This window comes from Myodes glareolus, chromosome 18 (assembly GCF_982192425.1).
Source record: "Myodes glareolus chromosome 18, mMyoGla1.1, whole genome shotgun sequence".
Classification (NCBI taxonomy): Eukaryota; Metazoa; Chordata; class Mammalia; order Rodentia; family Cricetidae; genus Myodes; species Myodes glareolus.
In genome coordinates this window covers 44,525,146-44,543,581 of record NC_142043.1, presented here as the reverse complement: position 1 = coordinate 44,543,581, position 18,436 = coordinate 44,525,146, and the positions used below count along the sequence as shown (strand labels likewise).

Genomic DNA, 18,436 nt, shown 5'->3' with positions numbered 1-18,436 from the left:
ACAACATAGATCTATGCTGAATTTAATTCTAAGATTTTAAGAAAATGAAACAAAATTCTCTGTCATAGAAATAACTATCATATCTCAAGCCATTTTGGTTTTTTCCCAAAGAATGATGAGGTGGCTTTAGGTGGTGCTTGCTCTTCAGCTGAGTCCTACCACTGGTGAGCACCTACCGCTGGTGAGCCACCTACCGCTGGTGAGCCACCTACCGCTGGTGAGCCACCTACCGCTGGTGAGCCACCTAAAACTGTAGACTTCCAGAAGATTTCTGTCAGTCAGACTGCCGTGCTGTGACCCTTTGATGGCCACAATCCCATAAAGGGGAACCCTAAAAAGATGTTACATGAAGTAATTTCTCTATTTGTACCAGTTAGTGAGTAAACTTCTGCCCACTTGGCATACAATCCACTTCATGCTGCTCAAACCTCACCTATGAGCTATGGCACAAGCCTCATGACTCTGCCTATCTCTCAGGTCTCAGACAGGCTGTCTCTAAGGAGCCCACACAAAATGGCAGATTCCTCCAGGGTTATCTTCCTCCTTGATAGCTGTCCCCTAGAGATGCTTGTTTCTTTAAACCAAGCTCTTTTAAATGTCCCTTGGGCCCACAGTTTTACTGTTCTTGCTAAACGAACACAAAGCATGCTAGTCACTCTTCTGACCACCTGAGACAATTGCTTTCAAAGTTAAGCCCAAGTATTGGAAGTGACATCAATTCACCTTCCTACAGAATCTGCCAAGTCCACATTCTAAGATGTCCTCGGAAGAAATGAAAAACCTCCACCTGGAAGAACAGCACCTGGAGCCAGAAACCAAAGAGTTGAATGGGATCCTCATGTCCAAGATAATAAGTGATAATTGGGACAAAATCTGGAACTTCCAAGCAAAGCCAGATGACCTCCTCATTGCGACCTATGCAAAGGCAGGTGAGTGCAAGGAATGGTACCAGGCAAAGCCACTCACATGAATCAAGGGCTTTCTGACATGGGCATCCTGATTAAAAGAGGAAGGTGTTGCTGGATCTTGAAGAAGGTTGTTTCCTAATTTTCTGAGCAATTGCCATACTGATATCCAAAGGGGCTATACCAGTTTGCACATTTATACAATGGTATACAATGGAGTACTACACAGCAGAAAAAATAATGACATTTTGAAATTTGTAGGCAAATAGATGGATCTAGAAAATATCATATTGAGTGAGGTAACCCAGACCTAGAAAAACAATTATCACATGTACTCACTCATAAGTGGTTTTTAAACACAAAACAAAGAAAACCAGCCAACAATTCCAGAGAACCTAGACAACAATGAGGACCCTAAGAGAGATATACATGGATCTAATCTACATGGGAGGTAGAAAAACACAAGATCTCCTGAGTAAATTTGGAGCATGGGGACCATGGGAGGGGGTAGAAGGGGAGGAAGAGAGAAGAGCAGAGAAAAATGTATAGCTCAATAAAATTAATTTAAAAAAATTAAAGAGGAAGGTGTGGAGCTTCAGCCAAGCAGGTCCCTGGGGCCGGGGAGACATCCCGACTCCTAAGTATCATACTTTACCCTACAGGGTCCTCCTTTAATTAAGCTCTTGAAAGAAAGACAGAGATGAACCAAACCTTACAACCCCTCTAAAGACTTGGTGAAATTGCAAAATGTTCTAAAAGCACAGACACTGGGAAAGAATGGAAAATTTTCGGGCAAATCCTACCATCCAGGCCGTCCTTCCCCATTCACTTCCCTAGCGCTTCTAAGCCTTTCAGTGCCTGGATTGGCATGGACTTGAGCCCAGGCAGCCAGGTAGCGGTGCTGAGAGCACGTGTACACCCATTGAAGGAGAGAAGGAGGGGGAGAACCAGTGGTTAGATCCCAGGGAATGAAGAGGGGTTCGTGGGGAAAGGATGAGGAACACAAAGAATTGCATGCACATGAGCAGAGGGGAGCACTAAAGAACAAACCACCTTGGGAAGACAGAGGTGAATGACTAGCAGAACCCACCCACCCACATTTTTTCATCATTCCACACAATGTGATGAAATTGACAGTTTGGACGTCTGACTTTGCAAGAGGTACTTATGACAGCAAGATATAACTGAATTCCAGGAAAGGGCCATCCATCAAAGGCTCTGGAGCCTTTGCTGTCTCCAGGCACTAAGACCCATGTTCCTTGTCATCTCCACCCTGGTTGTTCACCTCACAGGCCAACATTGATTGAACTTAGGAGTTTCCAAGCAGACCTTCCAGCTGCCAAAAACAGGCTTTCCATTTCTTTCTGGTTTTCACTGGACACGTGACTTCCTGGCTTAGGTCCCTAATTTCCCCCTATCTGAGCTTAAACTGCACTTCCCCTTAGAGCAGAAATTTTGGATCAGTCCACCTTGAAAATCACGCAGTCGCCTGCAAGACCCTCTGTGCAATGGTCCCAAACATAAACACGCACTCTCTCCCGCCTTCCGTCTCTCCCTCTCCTCTCTGACTTTAAGGTAGCATTTCTCTCAGCACCTATCTGAGAAGTTTTTCGTCCCAATAAACCTTTCCACAGAAATGAATAATCCAAATCAGACTAAATCAAATCAAATTAGAGAAAGCCCAGGTTTAATGGATTCTAGCGCTCCTTGGTGACCTTCCAGTTCCCCAGAGAGGGTAGGGGGGAAGAAAGACTGGAAAACCACATGTTTATTCTCTGGGGGGCAGTTTAAATACCCTGTGGGAGTGATCTTGAGCCTCTCTGGGTAGGGGTCACCATTAGGCAGGCTTTCTTGGAGATGGAGTCTGGACTGAGGCAACTCCTAGGGGAGGGGCTTGGGAGGGAACTTTCCACCCAAACATTCCAGACTTTTTGGATATACAGATACCAGGGACTGGGGTGAAGCCTGGGCCCAAACATTCCAGATTCTTTGGGTATAAGGATGTCAGAGGCTGGGGTGACACTTTCAACCAAACATTCCAGTCTCTTTGGGTATAGGGGTGCCAGGGGCTGGGGTGATGCTTCCAACCAAACACTATCAGTCTCCATGAACCCTATATATACTTCCAGGTGTGGACCACACCTGCGCTAGTCTCCTCCCAAAAATACTTCCTTCTTGTGGCAGGCAATATTCTATTCCTAGTTCCATTCTTCATGCCAAAGTTGCCAATAGTTCTACTCAGCTGCGCTTCTCTGGAGGAAGTAAGCAACCTCCCTGTGCATGCCTCCAACACATCCCCCTCCCCCATTCTGGCCTTTTTTTTTTTTTTTTTTTTTTGGCTGTGTGTATCCCTCATGTATTGGGTTTATCTGATAGGAACAGAGACACCAAAAGTAGTGACTGGGTCCTGGCTTAAGGAAGACTGAAAACTCTGACCTTTGACCTGAGTAGCTAATTATCTAACTAGAATGGGAGGATCTCTTAATCAGAAAGGAAAGAGTCGGTGGTAGGTGGGCAAGAAGCAGTCTTTGTCCTGTCGCCTCCAAAGGACCATCAGCTTGTTAGAGCCGATGCATTGGCTAACTCATCTGCGCATCAATCCATATTTGTTTGCCCGACGCCATATTTATTCAGTCAAACTCCATTTATAGGGGAAAAGTGCTTTGCTGAATGCCAATGAGAAAGAGGACAGAGCGGACATAAGAAAGCATACACGACAATCACAGGGTGACAATGAACACAAAGGGTCACTAGTGTTTAGAGGAGCCCCCCGCCCCAACGTACACAGAATGTGTAGAGAATGTAACAGGTAAACTGAGTCTACTCGGAACCCAGCAAACCTGAATGTAGCTGAGTATATGTGTGATTGATTAAAGAGAATTGAATTGTGCCATGAGTGGGTAGAACGGAAGATAACGGGTGTTATGTGACATCTAGGTACCACCTGGACACAGGAAATTGTGGACATGATCCAAAATGATGGGGATGTGCAAAAGTGCCAGCGTGCCAACACCTTTGACCGTCACCCTTTCCTCGAGTGGACTTTGCCTCGACCCCTCAACTCAGGTGAGTTCCCCCCACTGGGGTGCAGTGGACTGTGGCCACTGTGTAGGGTCAGTTTACACCTCAGGTGGATATCACTTCTATAGTCTTCCTTCTAGAAAGCATTTTCAAACAGAAACATGAAGGAGTGTGGAAGCAGCTTAGGCCAACACACACAATTCCTTTCCTAAAGATGAATGACTTGGTAGCACAAGGCACACATCCTACGATGTGTAAGCATCTGCCTATACATGTATAACAGCTCCATGAAGGAATGGGCTATAGTTTGAAGCAAGTATGTCCCCAAAGTCTGAAAGTTAAACACCTGCTCCCCCAGGAAGGCACTAGGGAGAAGCAGTGGAGCCTCAGGTGGTCTTGGAACTTACTCTGCAGACCAGGCTGGCCTTGACTTAGAGATCCTTGAACTCAGTGATCTTCCTGTAAATGCCTCCAGAAGCTTAAGGATGTACACCTGTTTGCTGGGCCTTTCAGACCAGTGGTTGTAGAGGTCTGGGAAGCTTCTAACAGCCTCTCCAGGAACATGGCAGGAGTTGCAGTAGATCCTTGAAATATTAGACAAATTTGTGGGCTTCTGTGCAGAATTATGGAGGCCATTCATCAAAGTCCAGCAATAGGTAGAGAGTCTTCTTACCTTGGTCAGGGTTGGAGTCCTGTTGAGGTCTGGTAGAAGGGAAGGCAGTTTCCAGAATCAAGAGTCCTCAGAGGCTGTGAATTTCCTTGCTTCCTTCTGGATCTTCTGTTTCTCTCTTCTGGGGTAGAGAGCGTTTGGAGCTGTCGGCAGTCATCCCAGGTAGGCTGCTGATTGTAAAATAATGTCTAAGGAAAGAAATTAAACCTGGGGTTTATCAGAGAAGGAGATGTTTTGATGTTTCCAGTTTCTTTATAGATCACTGGTGGAAAAGAACATAGACCATAAATGGAGCCACAACACCTGTGGCTTCCCTTATGAGAGGAGCCAAGGACCCATAGTGGGAACTGGGATGGGGTTGTTCCATGAGGATGAGTGATTCAGGGGAAGGAAGGCTTGGATACAACCCGGAGTGGGAGGGAGGGCATAGAAGGACCCACTGCAGGTACAGGAAAAGCTAAGGACCGATCAAGGACAGTGGATTCAGCAGGAGTCACAGGTGAAGGATAAGAGTGTTGTGAAGACTCAGGGTCAGGGTCCTCAGCCCCTTTGGGAGACTTTTTCTACTGCTCAGATCTTCTGGATCCCATGTTTGTTGTACTCTAGCATCCAGGAGGGTTGCATTTCCAGGATATCCAGTAATGCTCAAATGTAGAGAAACTGATCCTTGTCTTTCTAGGATGATAGACTGAGCCCTGGCAGCAATGTCCATATCGAATGACACAGTATCCGTCCATCCCACACTGGAGACTGACCAACCCAATTTGCAAAGTGAACAGAGAGTTCCCTTGGAGAAGAGGACTCCACACTCTGACTCTACACCGATTCTCATGCTCTGAATTCAATTTAAAGTTTTGTGACATGCATTCCAAGGTGGAGGTTGAGAGCATCAGTGAGGTTTTGTTTTCCATGGCTGCCTACAATTAGTAATGATCAATGTAGCATAGAAACACAAGTAAGGAACAGAGACAACAGAAATGAATTCAAAACACAGGACATAGATGGGTGGCCACCAAGACAAACCAGATCCTGGGGATTTGTGGTGCTTTTCTGGTCACATCCTGGACTTAGGGATTCTTACACTGTTGCCAGCTTTTCCCACAAGTCCCCTGATTGGCTCCCCAGACTTAGTAGAAGCCTGAAACCAAAGTTTATGCTACCTGCAGGTATTCCTGAATGCAGGTACACAGGTGAACTCCATGGAATTTTTAGGGGACATCTTGGTGGGAGGTGATGAATTCCTGGGGCTGAGGAACAGCCTTTCAGGTACCTCCCTGGGACCATCAGTCTGTTTCCTTCCTAGAAGCCAGGGGTCTCCTTGGGGATTTTGCTAAGGGGTTGAAAGAAAGAAAACATCTGAGAGGCCCCAAATAAGTCAAATTGTATATGGTCTTTATTCAGTACCAGTGGGGCTGTCCCAGACAGAGTGGTGGGAAACAGCTACACCCTGCAGTTTTTAAAATATTTTTGAAAGTTTTTTGAAGGCAAAGACTTCAGTTGTGATCTACACAGAAGGCACCCATGGACAGCTGCAGCAAGCAAGTGTCATTTACAGAAGTGGAAAGATAGCAGTTTAGTAGTCAGGCGTTTCTCATAGCTTTGAGGTCAGGAACACATTGTATAGGAATTTATGGCTGCTCCAGAGACCAATTTACCCAACATAGTTCTAGCACTAAGAATTCTTAGGAACACTTTTACGAGATGGCATAACTACAGCTCAGAGCCCACTCTACAATAAATGAAAAGTTCCAGTAACATTCCTTTCCCCAGTCCTTCTTCAGATTCCTGACATGGGATCTAAGTTTAGGTAAAGGGCAAGGGATATGCAAAACTAAGGGGTCCTATTCAAGGAGTAGTTCCATCCATCAGTGTGTAGGGTCCTCTAGGATGAACTGGAAGGCTGCTATCAGGAGGGAGGAAGACATAGGCCTTCCATATGTAAGACCATAGAGTCAATCATTTGGCCAATACAATTTCCAGTGTTTAACACAACATTGGATTCATGTAGCTGGGGAGAAACATCTGGCTGAACAGTGTACTATTATTTCCTAGGTCTGGATCTGGCTAACAAAATGCCTTCACCTCGAACCCTGAAGACTCATCTGCCCGTTCAGATGCTGCCCCCTTCCTTCTGGAAACAAAACTCAAAGGTAAGACCAGCCCAGTTTTACTCATTAAAACAGACACAACCAGTGGGAACTATAAGGCAGGTGGTGCCATTGTCCCAAGGCCCACACACTCCTTTCTACACCCACCTGTCCTTCAGAATATGGTCACCAGGTATGATTGGAAGTTTCCTTCTGTGCCAGCTAACCCATGCTAAGAGAGATGTCAATGAAACAAAGCAGGGGTTTCCTGCATGAAGGTGGCCTTTTAATTTCGAACCTCTATGAAGCAGGGACCAAGAAGGACTCAAACAAAAATGCAGTCTATCTGGGGAAACCTGCATAGGAAAAGTAGAACAAGGCAGTGAACTTGGAGATCTTTGGAATCCTGAAAAATGGCCAGGAGGCCATTTGAAAACACCAGCGGCACTGCGGCCCCAGGCAATATTTAACCAAGCTGTTAAGAGTCTGCTAAAGCCAACTCTCAGAGAGCCTTACTTGCCTCAGGTCCTGATATTCCATGTTTGTAGCCAAGAACGTGCCCTTGGAAATGTGGCCTTGTCCAGAACATGACAGTTAGTTCAGACTACAGCAGCTGAAGCCATCTGCGAATAACCTTCCTACAACCAGAAACTAACAGCCCAGTCTAATGGACAGCAGTGAGAACATGTTCATCTTGTATGCAAAAGTGGTCCTCTTGGAATGAAACTTTAATTTGCTAGTGTTTAGAGATTTGATTTACCCTTATAGAGATTTTTTTTTTAATCTCATGAACCTAGATCCCAGTGCGGCACTTCTGTTTTCTAATATTTAATTTTCTTTGACACTACTCTATTGAGAGACTATACAAATGTGGACATAATTCTCACTGAACTCAAACCTCCCCAGGAATTTTTTTATCTGTGCCCCCACCATCAAGCTGATAAAGGGAAAAGAATTTGCCATTGTTGATGCCTGTCTCATCACCAAGTCTTGAAATAGATACTACTAATATGTAAAAGTGGAATCTAAACCGAATCTCAACTTTAGAATGCAGCAGAAAGTATACAGCAGAATCAGATGCCTTTCAGCCGGGTCATTAAACCTCTTTGGAAACCAAGCTGTGTGGCAACAGCTGAAGGAGCAAGCTGAGATTGCAAAGTATCTCATTGTTAGGGCAGCAGCCGCATCTCCCTAGGAAACCCTACTGACAAGTGTGTTTGGCCAAGACACCCTATTGGCATAGTTCTTAGATACAACATGCCTGTTTTCCTAAGGGTATATCTGGAGCACCTTAGATTTGAATGTTGAATGAGTGTTCATTACTGAAAGATCTTGGGGTCAGAGGTGGAAAGGGGATACTGAAACACGTTGTCCTTTAGGGCGGAAGGTTGAAAGAATTATTAACATCACCATGGACAGGCAGCACGGCTCAAGCCTGTGTGGAGCAGAGGCCCTTTCCGTAGGTCAGAAGAAGTTTCATGCAACCATGCTGTCTGATCCCTAGGCAGCAGGGGGAGGAGAAAAATTCTGGGATAGGAATATGGGACTCCAAGATGATTGGAGAGAAAGGACACATTTGGTTAAGGTGAACCTGTTGTTTAGGTGGTGGATGTTTTGCACTGGTAGCCATGCCCTGAGCCTATAAACTTTCTCAAGGAAGCGATAATATCTGCCATCCCCCTAGCATTCAAGCACCTGAGTCATCTGCTATGAGGTTAGAGATCCACAGTCTCTCCATTCTCTCTATAGGGACCTTGCCATTTGATCTATAGCAGCTGCAAGAATGAAGCTGCTAGCTGGCTGTAGAAGTGAACGCCTTTAATCCCAGCACTGGGGAGGCAGAGGCAGGTGGAATTGTCCGAGTTCAAGGTCAGCCTGGTCCATATAGTGAGTTCCAGGACAGCCAGAACTATATAATGAGACCCTCTATGGTAGTTTGAATGCAGTTGGCCCCTGTAATCTCATAGGGAGTGCCACGATTAGGAAATGTGACTTTGTTGGAGTGGGCATGGTCTTGTAGAAAGAAGTGTGTCACTGTGTGGGTGGGTTTTGAGGTTTATTATTCTCAGGATACAGCCCACTGTCTAAGACAACTTACTGTTGCCTGAAAGATGTAAGATTCTCAACTACCCCCTCAGCACCACATCTGACAGCATGCTGCCATGCTCCTTCCGTTATGATAATGGACTGAACCTCTGAAACTGTAAACTGTCTCAACTCAAGACTTTCCTTATGAGAGTTGCCTTGGTCATGAGGCCTCTTCACAGCAATAGAAATCCTAAGATACCCTGTCTTCATAAAAATCAAAGAGCAAGAGAAAAGGAAGCTGCTACAGTGGGTGTGGCCTGAGTAGCAGGGGCTCTGGGTTCTCATAAATTCTCACAGATACCTTCCTTCATTGCATGTTACTTTTGCTGCTGAAGAACCAATAATCAATCTTTCTTTATTCCTCTCTCTCTCTCTCTCTCTCTCTCTCTCTCTCTCTCTCTCTCTCTCTCTCCCCTCCCCCCTTTGGTTTTCGAGGCAGGGCTTCTCTGTACAACAGTCCTGGCTGTCCTGGAATTCATCCTATAGACCAGACTAGCCTTGAACTCACAAAGATCCACCTGCCTCCACCTCCTGGGTGCTGGGATTGAAAGTGCGCACCACCAGCACACAGTAGGGATTCACATCTTGGTGACCACATGACGCTGTTGAAGTGAGGGCTCTTTTTCAGAACTCTGAGTTTAAGAATGGAGTCAAATGGAAGCTCAAGGGCAGTTTGGTTGGAGTTTAAAAGAAAATCCCCAGGGATGGCAAGCTGTAAATATTGTCATCTGCCTGGAAGAGGAGAACGGAGAGGTGTCGGGATGGGGGGCATGCTCCTTGAGTTAAGCATGGAGGCCAGCTATATGGTGGACAAGCAGCCACATAGCAGGGGCAAAGGAAACACTAGATAAAGAATAAAGAGACTGGAGTACCAGAGGAGGCGTACATGTACTCTGCCCAGCATCCAAAAGAGAGATAATGTTGGGCCTGGGAGGGTCACACAAACAACGGAGGGAGAGCCCACCAAGTCTATTAAACCAGAAGAAAACTTTATTCCAGAAAAAGAAAAAAAATCACCATGGGACACACAAAGTTTATCAGCTGTAGCTGCGACCACAGCCAGAGATGGGCTTGTATAGCTGTGGCAATGGGTGATTTCCAAATTCCCTTTTTATAGCAAGAAACAAGCATTAGGCATGAACAAAAGAATTTTTACAATCTCTAGGTAAAACTCAGATACAAATTTCTGTTTTTTTTGTTTGTTTTTTTGTGTTTTTTATTTTGTTTTTTATTTATTTATTTATTTATTTTTTACAATTTCCATTAACAGGATTTTTCAGTTTAATTCGTGTTTGCATTTAGTCCATTGTTTGTTTCTCTCTGGCACTTCCTGACAGTGTTCTCCTGATACTGCCAGCTTTGCATCGCAGAGAAGGGTGTGGGACCATGCACAGCCAAAAAGTCACATCCATCCCATCATTTAAAGGTTAACTCAGCTCACATCAGTTGTTGGTCATGATGTGAGTTGGTCATGATCATGAGTTGCCAGGTGGGAGGGGGGTGGTTTTCTCAAGGCTGACTCCCAGTTTGCAGAGGGCTGCTTCAGCCTTGTAGACAGAGCTGCTGGTTGTAAAGTCGGGCAAGCTATTGTTAATAGTTAATCCTTAAGCTGCTGAGGAAGCTGCTCTCATTCTCCTAGGCTTACAAATTTATATTACCTTATTTATACATTCCTATATTTGAACCTACATTTCTATATTCTTATTCTTTGATTCTTCAATAGAAAAGGAGAAGAGGGAGAAGTCACTGTCTGACTCAGAAGGACAGGCGGGCCCAGGAGAGATGCATGATAGATCTAAATTACCATTTTGTGTGGCAGGAATTCTAGGAAAGAAAAGTGCATTATCTCATAAAAGGGTTAATTATTCCTACTATCTCTTCAGCAGGACTTATAAGTCAATTATTTTTTGAGACAGGGTTTCTCTGTGTAGCCCTGGCTGTTTTGGAACTCACTCTGTAGATCAAGGTGGCCTTAAACTCATAGAGATCTGCCTGCCTCTGCCTCTTGAGGGCTGAATTAAAGGCATGCACCACAGCCACCTGGCTGATTTAAGTGAATCTTAAATCCTGGATTGAATTAGGAGCTAGATTAACTCTTAAGGAAGAAAGCAGTGGCATGTTTCCCACCCAGGGGTAGATTCCATGCTTTAAGCAAGAAGACTGTGACTTTCCTTTAACAGACTTTCAGTGATGATGTGACACTTATACATCCAATGTCGGAAGAGACACAAACACTTGCTTAATCTTAACACTAACACCTTTTTGCAAAATTGGTCTTCTAAATACTAACAGCCTTCTGGATGGCAGTCCTTCTCTTTATTCACTTACATATGAGTCATAAACCACTTCAGACACTATTATCTAAGCCTTTCATTTTATGATGGTATTGTAGGCATAATGGTGTGGCTACTCACTATCTGTACCCTAGGCAACAGAACTTGGGAATGTTACCTTTGCCAAATAGGTCTCACAAGTGTCATTAGGAAGTAGTGGAGCAGTCAAAGTTATCTGGGGCCCTAGATTTTTACCACAGGTGAAATTTATAGTAGAAGCCAGCAGATGCAGAAGATGCCGCAATGAAAGAAGAAAGAGTGTGTCTAGGAAAGGGTCAGCAGCTAAGAATGCAGGCCATCTCCAGTGCTAGAAGTAATGAAAGTGAATTTTCTTCTATAGTCAACAAAAGGATCCAGCCCTGCTGACATCTTCACTTTAGCCCACGAAAACATGGCCTCAAGGACACTAAGACAATGCATATAATTTTTTCAGACACTGTATATATGATAATTTATTATAGCAACTAACAGAAAACTAATATAAGTTATCATACTCTTGGAAATTATATTTGACTCTATATTTTTAAGAACTTTTGCATATATTCTCTGTGCCTAGGACTTCTCTTGTTTCTAGTCTCTTGGGTCTTGAATACAATACCCAGCACAGGAATATTATGCAAAATAGAGTCTGAAGATTAAATCAGAAATCACTTGTTTGGCATACATGAGCCCCTACAATGTAATATAATTTGTGTGTGTGTGTGTGTGTGTGTGTGTGTGTGTGTGTGTGTGTGTAAAATGAGACTGGAGTTGCCTCACACTTTTTGGGTACCTAAGTGCTTTCATAAATATTTGATAGAAATCCCAGAAGCAAGAAAGGGAGCAGAGAAACAGTCATGCAGAGCTGAGAGTAATAGAGGAGGTATAGCGGGAAAAGCACACATCCAGGTGATTCACAGGGAGAGAAACAAGTGAGTGAGGCACTAGACACAAGCGCTTTAGAAAACACTAATAACAGAAAAGAAGCTTTGAAGTGCTACTTACAGCAAAATGCCTGGCACAAGCTACTGATGAAGTTAGGAGAGGTTTGTTTTGGTTCCTGGCTCTGGAGGTTCGATTTCAAGATTAGGGAGTGCTTGTGATTGAGCCTCTAGTAAGAATAGCATCATGGTGGGAATGGAGTTCAAGGTGAGAAGTCGAGTCTCAAAGTAGAAAGGAAAGACAGGAAGAGTGGGAAACAAGGAGCTAGGGAGACCAGGAAAGAGGGAGAGGGAAGGAAAGATCCACAATATCTTCAGAGAATAAACCCTCAAAGCCCTAAGGATCTCCCTTTAAGCCCTGTCTTTAGTGATCATGTTATGAACATGAAGCCTCATAAATGGGGTTGAGACCTTTATTAAAGATAGCCATCTGTGAGGAGGTGGTCTTCTCCCAGACAATGAATCTTCAGACAACCTTATCTTCAATTCTCCAGACTCCAGAACTGTGAGAACTTAGTTTCTGTTGTTTATAAGACACACAGCATGCAGCATTTTGTCATAACTGAACCAAAGCACCGCAGGCGGCCTCCTTATTCCCCAAGATAGTTTAGGGCAACAGCAATATTTACCATATAAACCACCATGCCTTTATGATAGAAAAAGGGTATACTTAGTTATAATGCTAAGATTACAGCTACATTACATTACCAAATGGTTTGTGAGCATATTAGAAAGGGTGCTCATGCTGATCATAAGAACACAAGCCCACCCCAATTCCTCCAATAAGTTTAGTCTGCAATACGGAAAATACCCTTAAAGAACACAAATGATAGCTTTCTATCTTGTTTCCTCTCTTCCTCCCACTCTCTTTGCTGAACAAACCTAGATTATCTATGTGGCCAGAAATGCCAAGGACTGCCTGGTATCTTACTACCATTTCTCAAGAATGAATAAAATGCTGCCTGACCCTGGTACATGGGAAGAATACGTTGAAACATTCAAAGCTGGAAAAGGTGAGCGGAAGAAAACTGTGCCCTTCTACTTCCTAACCCAGGTGCTGACAACAGACTAGCTTCTCAGCAGATATTTATATCCCTCAAGGTCTTTCAAGGAAGTAAAAGCATTTCATTTTTATCTATTAACAGTCCTCTTTTATTTAGCACAGTCATCCTCATTTGATGAGTTTTAAGGAGGTAGTGACGTTCCATCTCTTTCCTCCTCAGTGCTGTGGGGCTCCTGGTATGACCATGTAAAGGGATGGTGGGATGTGAAAGACCAGCACCGCATTCTCTATCTCTTCTATGAAGACATGAAAGAGGTGAGGCCAGTGTGATCTCCGTTGGGTGTTCCCACATCCTCATATACTAATATCCCAGTGACACCCTGGGATGTGAGCTTGCCTGCAGAAGATCCTTGAAAGACATTCTCTAAGTTTTATCTTTCCTTCCCAGAAAGCACAGGAAGACTTATTTTGACATCCCAAGCTATGTTTCATTATCGGTCTCCCAAAGTGATTGTAGAGACTTATTCAGTCATAGTAGTAGAGTGCACATAGTTGTATTTAAAAAGTTTAGCTTCCTTTTCCCTCTTCTACACCCTTGAAGTCAATCATTAACTGGGGTCTAGTCCATGTCAATAGTGGCAGAATTAGAGACATGGAGTGGGGTACTGAACTGACCCCTCCCTCTGCTTCATTATGAATGAGTAGATCACAGGTCTACTCTCAAAATCCTGTGGACTGGTGTGCTCGAGTTACAGAGCAATATCTTCTACCAAAGCCAAAAGTTTGTGATTTAACCGGACGATCGGCTCCTTGCTTTTTTATGAGAATGAGGCAAGCTACAACAGGTCACATCCCTGACTCAACTTGATAACTTTTATGATAACTTTTATTCGTTCTCTCATTAGACTTCTGATAACTCACAGTCCCTTTATCTAGGCTGTTATAGCCAATAGCCCAAAGACAGTCACACAAGCCCACCAAGCCTCTGTTTCCTATGATCTTGAAACAATCCCTGACACCCAGGAAAGGCCACCATTCCTCTCCCAAGGTTCCAGGTGTTGTCTGAGAGATATCTGTCCCCTGCTAAAAGTTACTCTCCTGGATGACAGGAGTAGAACCTGGGACAGACAGTGTCATGCACTAAAATTACCTAAGATAATTGACACCTTGACACATCCTTTTCCAAATATTGTCTATACTGACTAAACTGAATCATTAACGGAAAACCAAAATTATTTACTTTGCATACCTGTTCCACATACAGGACCCAAAGAGAGAAATTGAGAAGATTGTAAAATTCCTGGAAAAAGACATATCAGAGGAAGTTCTAAATAAAATCATCTATCATACCTCCTTTGATGTAATGAAGGAAAACCCGATGGCCAACTATACCACTCTACCCACCAGCATCATGGACCACTCTATCTCCCCTTTCATGAGGAAAGGTAGGTGAGATTGACATCCTGAGGTACCAAATAAGTTTCGTGGTCCTATCACCAAATTGTGGTTTCCCATGATGTCCCATGCTACCTGAGGTGCTTTGCTAATTGCTGTAGAGTTGAAGAGGTGACTTGGGTTCCTGCTCATCTTGGTATAGGGCCTAGGGATATAGTATTACTCTTCCTTCTGTACCTGCAGCAATCCCTGAGATTTCACTTTGTTTCAGGGATGCCTGGAGACTGGAAGAACTACTTTACTGTGGCACAAAGTGAAGCTTTTGATGAAGACTACAAAATGAAGATGGCAGGGAGCACTATTACTTTCCGCACAGAGATCTGAGAGCAATGGAGTTGGGGCTGGGGGAGGGGAGCTAGATTTTCTGACTATATTTCTTAGCCATTTGAGATTCATATTAAAGTATATTTAACACAGTTCCTCTATCCCTGAGCTGTTGGCCAACCCTGTAGGTCCTATCATATTATTTCATCAACATGTAATCAAACCCTGCACAGAATGACTTCTGTTACGGTATGTGATAATTTTCACTGATACCTACTACACAACCATGTAATTTAATGTGCTTAGGCAAAACTCATGAATAGACATACATAACAGGATTTCAACATAAGAAAGTAAACAAGAAAAGCAAAATGAATGAGAAATGAGCACTGAATATAAATTAAAGGATAGCTGATTGTCTTAACAATTATCTTTGTCTGTTGTGCAATACTGTAACAAAACACCTAGTTATTTTGTAAAGAATAAAAAATATTTCTTACCATTCTTAAGGCTGGGTGACTAAATTCAAAGAACCCGCATCAGCAAGGCCTCCCGTGATGGAATATGGAAGAGGAGTGGGGAAGGAGTTCAAATTCATGCCTTTCTCAAGAACCTGTGATAACTGTTTCCCAAGATCGTGTGCTTATGCATCCTAACTCTATTGCACGGGTGATTCAGTTTCCAGTATGTGAGCATTGGGATGCATGCAAACCACACCAGTGGTCAAGAATAAGACTGTCCCCTCCAAGAGCCATAGACTATCTAACAAAAACTCCAACATCGGCATAAAACTCTACCTTTAAGTTGTCAGGGTTGTCCAACAAATTCCTAAAACTGTTACCCTCAGTTTCCTCTCAGGGTAGAAGGTCCTTACTGCTGGGGACACCAGAGGATCTGAGTTGGATCTATCCTGAAAGCCCACACCCTGAGGACTAGCTTTGATGGCACCAGAAGGCACCATGTTAGTTTCCAAGAGAGGGAAGTAACTATTAACACTACCTAGCTATGATACCTGTGTAGCACAGCAACAACGACCGTGGCACTATAATTCAGAGCATGAAATATTGGCATGCATACCTTAATGTTAATTAATAACTCTCTATTTTGAACTCAAAACCTGCTCAACAAGAGGGAAATCCTGCCTGGTACTTGAAACCCAGTCAAATATCCAAGGCTTGTGAATTCATCGTTCTTGGAGAAAAACCCAAACTGATAACATTACTAATATAGCCAATAATTTCTAACTATAATCTAAACATTTTTCCTTATACCCACAGTAAAGGGTAGTCCTCAACCTTCGTTAAAGAAACTTCTCTTTACACCAGAGACCATAACAGAAGACCACAACCAATCAAAATGCAGAGATCATGTGATTTCCAGTCCCAACAGATCAATCTACAACTTCTACATCTAATGTTCAGACATTATTTCAGAAGAAGGGGTGGAAAGAGTGGAAGTGCCAGAGGCGCAGAAGCTTTCTGTGAAATTGTATCTTCTAGGAATGTCAGGGAGGCTGCACTCATAAAATGTTATCAGCATACTTACCTAAACGAGACCTGAAGAAGGAAGGCACGACAGATGTTCTGACAAGGACTGAGACCCTGCACATCCTTCCTCTTTTCATGTTAGCGTGTCTTTTGGTATTGTCATTGTTCCAGTCTTACTTATGCAGCCACTTCTAGGTGAGATTATTTCACAGCCAAGTTCTCTCACTCCAGTTCTTAAAATCTCCTGACTACCTCTACTGCCTTGTTCCCTGAACCATAGAGAGGAGCTGTGATGTAGAGGAATCCACTTTGGCTAGATCTCCAATATCTGTTGATTTCTGCTTTGGATACTTTTTGAGATATTTTGAATTCATTTTTGTTTCTTCTTCTTCTTCTTCTTCTTCTTCTTCTTCTTCTTCTTCTTCTTCTTCTTCTTCTTCTTCTTCTTCTTCTTCTTCTTCTTCTTCTTCTTCTTCTTCTTCTTCTTCGAACTTCTTTTAGGCTCCTACCTAATTTTTTTTAAAATAGGGGCATTTGTTTCTTTAACTTTTTGTGTTTTGAGTTTGTTGTATATTCTAAATTTAATCCTCTGTCAGATGTATAGATGGCAAATATTATCTCCCATTCTGTTGACTTCTTCATTTGATGGATTATTTCCTTAGTTATTCAGAAGCCTTTTAGTTTTGTGAGGTCCTAGTTATTTGCTGTTGGCCTTAACAAATGGAGACCTGTTCAGAAAATCCTTTTCTGCCCTTTTATGTTCTAGGTACTACCTATATTTTCTTCTGTTGGTTTTAGCATTTTAGATTTCAAGTTCAAACCCTTTCATCTTGAATTCTTTTTATCCACATGGATCTAAGGTTTTTTTTACAAGATGATACATGTGGTTCTAATTTTATTCTTCTGCATGTGGACATTCAATTTTTTCAACACCATTTGTTGAAGATAATATTCTTTCCCCACTGTATGCTTTGTTGTTGCTGTCATTTTTTTATCTCTTCATCAAATATCAGATGGCTGTAGTTCAGAGCACTTACACTTAGGTCTTCTATTTTGTTCTATTAGTCTACATGCCTGTTTTGTGCTTTGTGTTTTGTACCATATTGTTTTTACTACTAAAACTCTATATTGTGAAGTCTGGAATAATAATCCCAAGACTCTTACTTTGGTGCAGATTGCTTGCTTTTGTGATGTCTGAGCTCCAGTGCATGTGATAGGTATTGACTGCTTCCAGAATCCCCTGGGAGCCGGTGCCTTGAAGCCCTGGGCCTGCTTTATGATCCTGCTTTGGGAGTGAGGAATTTTCTTTATTCCAGACCCATTATATAAGGGTACATAAATGGTAGAGGTCTTTGTTAGTGTTTCCTGCTGGCAGAAGGGACTTTATTTTTTGTGTTCTTGGATCTGAAGTGACTCCAAGAGAATCACTGTTTTTATTCTATCCTGTGTAGTGGACCGAGTAACAGAAGTGATGCAGGAGCAACATCTATCAAAATGCTAAGAGACAGGGCCAAAGTGCCAGTGGAAGGACAGCAAGGAGGAAAGGGCTGAGTAAGGGGAGGAGCCAGGATTGGAAGAACTAAGATCCCATCCTGAGGAACAGTCTGGTTGAATTTTCTGACCGTAGTCCCTAAGCCTTTGGACTCCATCTGGAACCAGTTTGAACCTGTTGGTGTAGAAGCAGACTTTTTAAAAAACAAAACTTTAAATTTTTAAAATTATTTTATACAACCACAGTTTTCCCTCCCTCTTCTCCTCCTGTTACTTCCTCCCGCTTCCTTTCTATCTCTGCCTCCCATCCACTCCTCAGAGAAGGTAAGGCCTCCCATGGGGAGTCAACAAAGCCTGGCAAGAGGCAGAATTTTTCCTGAAGGAGGGCACACATCACTCCACTGACAGTGGTCACTAGGTCTAGTACTCATATTGAAATGTCACAGCTGCCAAAGAATCAAATTGGTCCAAAAGGGTATCAAACCGATCTAAAATTTCCGTAAGTTTTTCTGAATTCTGGAGAGACATAGAGGCTAATTGCCTCAAAACAAACACAACCAAAACCAAGCAGGCCCTCTGTTTCCAGTCTGAGTTCTGAAGACTGGCAAATCTAGAGAGGCAAGAGAAGAGTGAGGTAGCTGTTTTATAATCTAGGCAAATGCACTGGTGTTGAGGAATAAACAGTAAGGTGAGGGAGCCTTTAGGAGCTGCC

The 18,436-nt window shown here is 43.2% G+C and overlaps 1 protein-coding gene across 4 annotated transcripts in view; it reads left to right on the top strand.

The window, feature by feature from the left end:
• Window positions 1–15,248, top strand: part of Sult1c3 (sulfotransferase family 1C member 3) — a 38,305-nt gene extending 23,057 nt beyond the window's left edge. For all 4 annotated transcript variants that reach the window (XM_087898118.1, XM_087898117.1, XM_087898116.1 and 1 more), the window contains exons 2-8: window positions 734–929; window positions 3,843–3,971; window positions 6,649–6,746; window positions 12,911–13,037; window positions 13,248–13,342; window positions 14,292–14,472; window positions 14,694–15,248. In XM_087898118.1, the coding sequence (XP_087754244.1) occupies window positions 758–929; window positions 3,843–3,971; window positions 6,649–6,746; window positions 12,911–13,037; window positions 13,248–13,342; window positions 14,292–14,472; window positions 14,694–14,806 (915 nt within the window). In that variant the 5' untranslated portion in view covers window positions 734–757 and the 3' untranslated portion in view covers window positions 14,807–15,248. The remainder of the gene's footprint in view (window positions 1–733; window positions 930–3,842; window positions 3,972–6,648; window positions 6,747–12,910; window positions 13,038–13,247; window positions 13,343–14,291; window positions 14,473–14,693) is intronic.
• The last annotated feature ends 3,188 nt before the right edge of the window (window positions 15,249–18,436 follow it).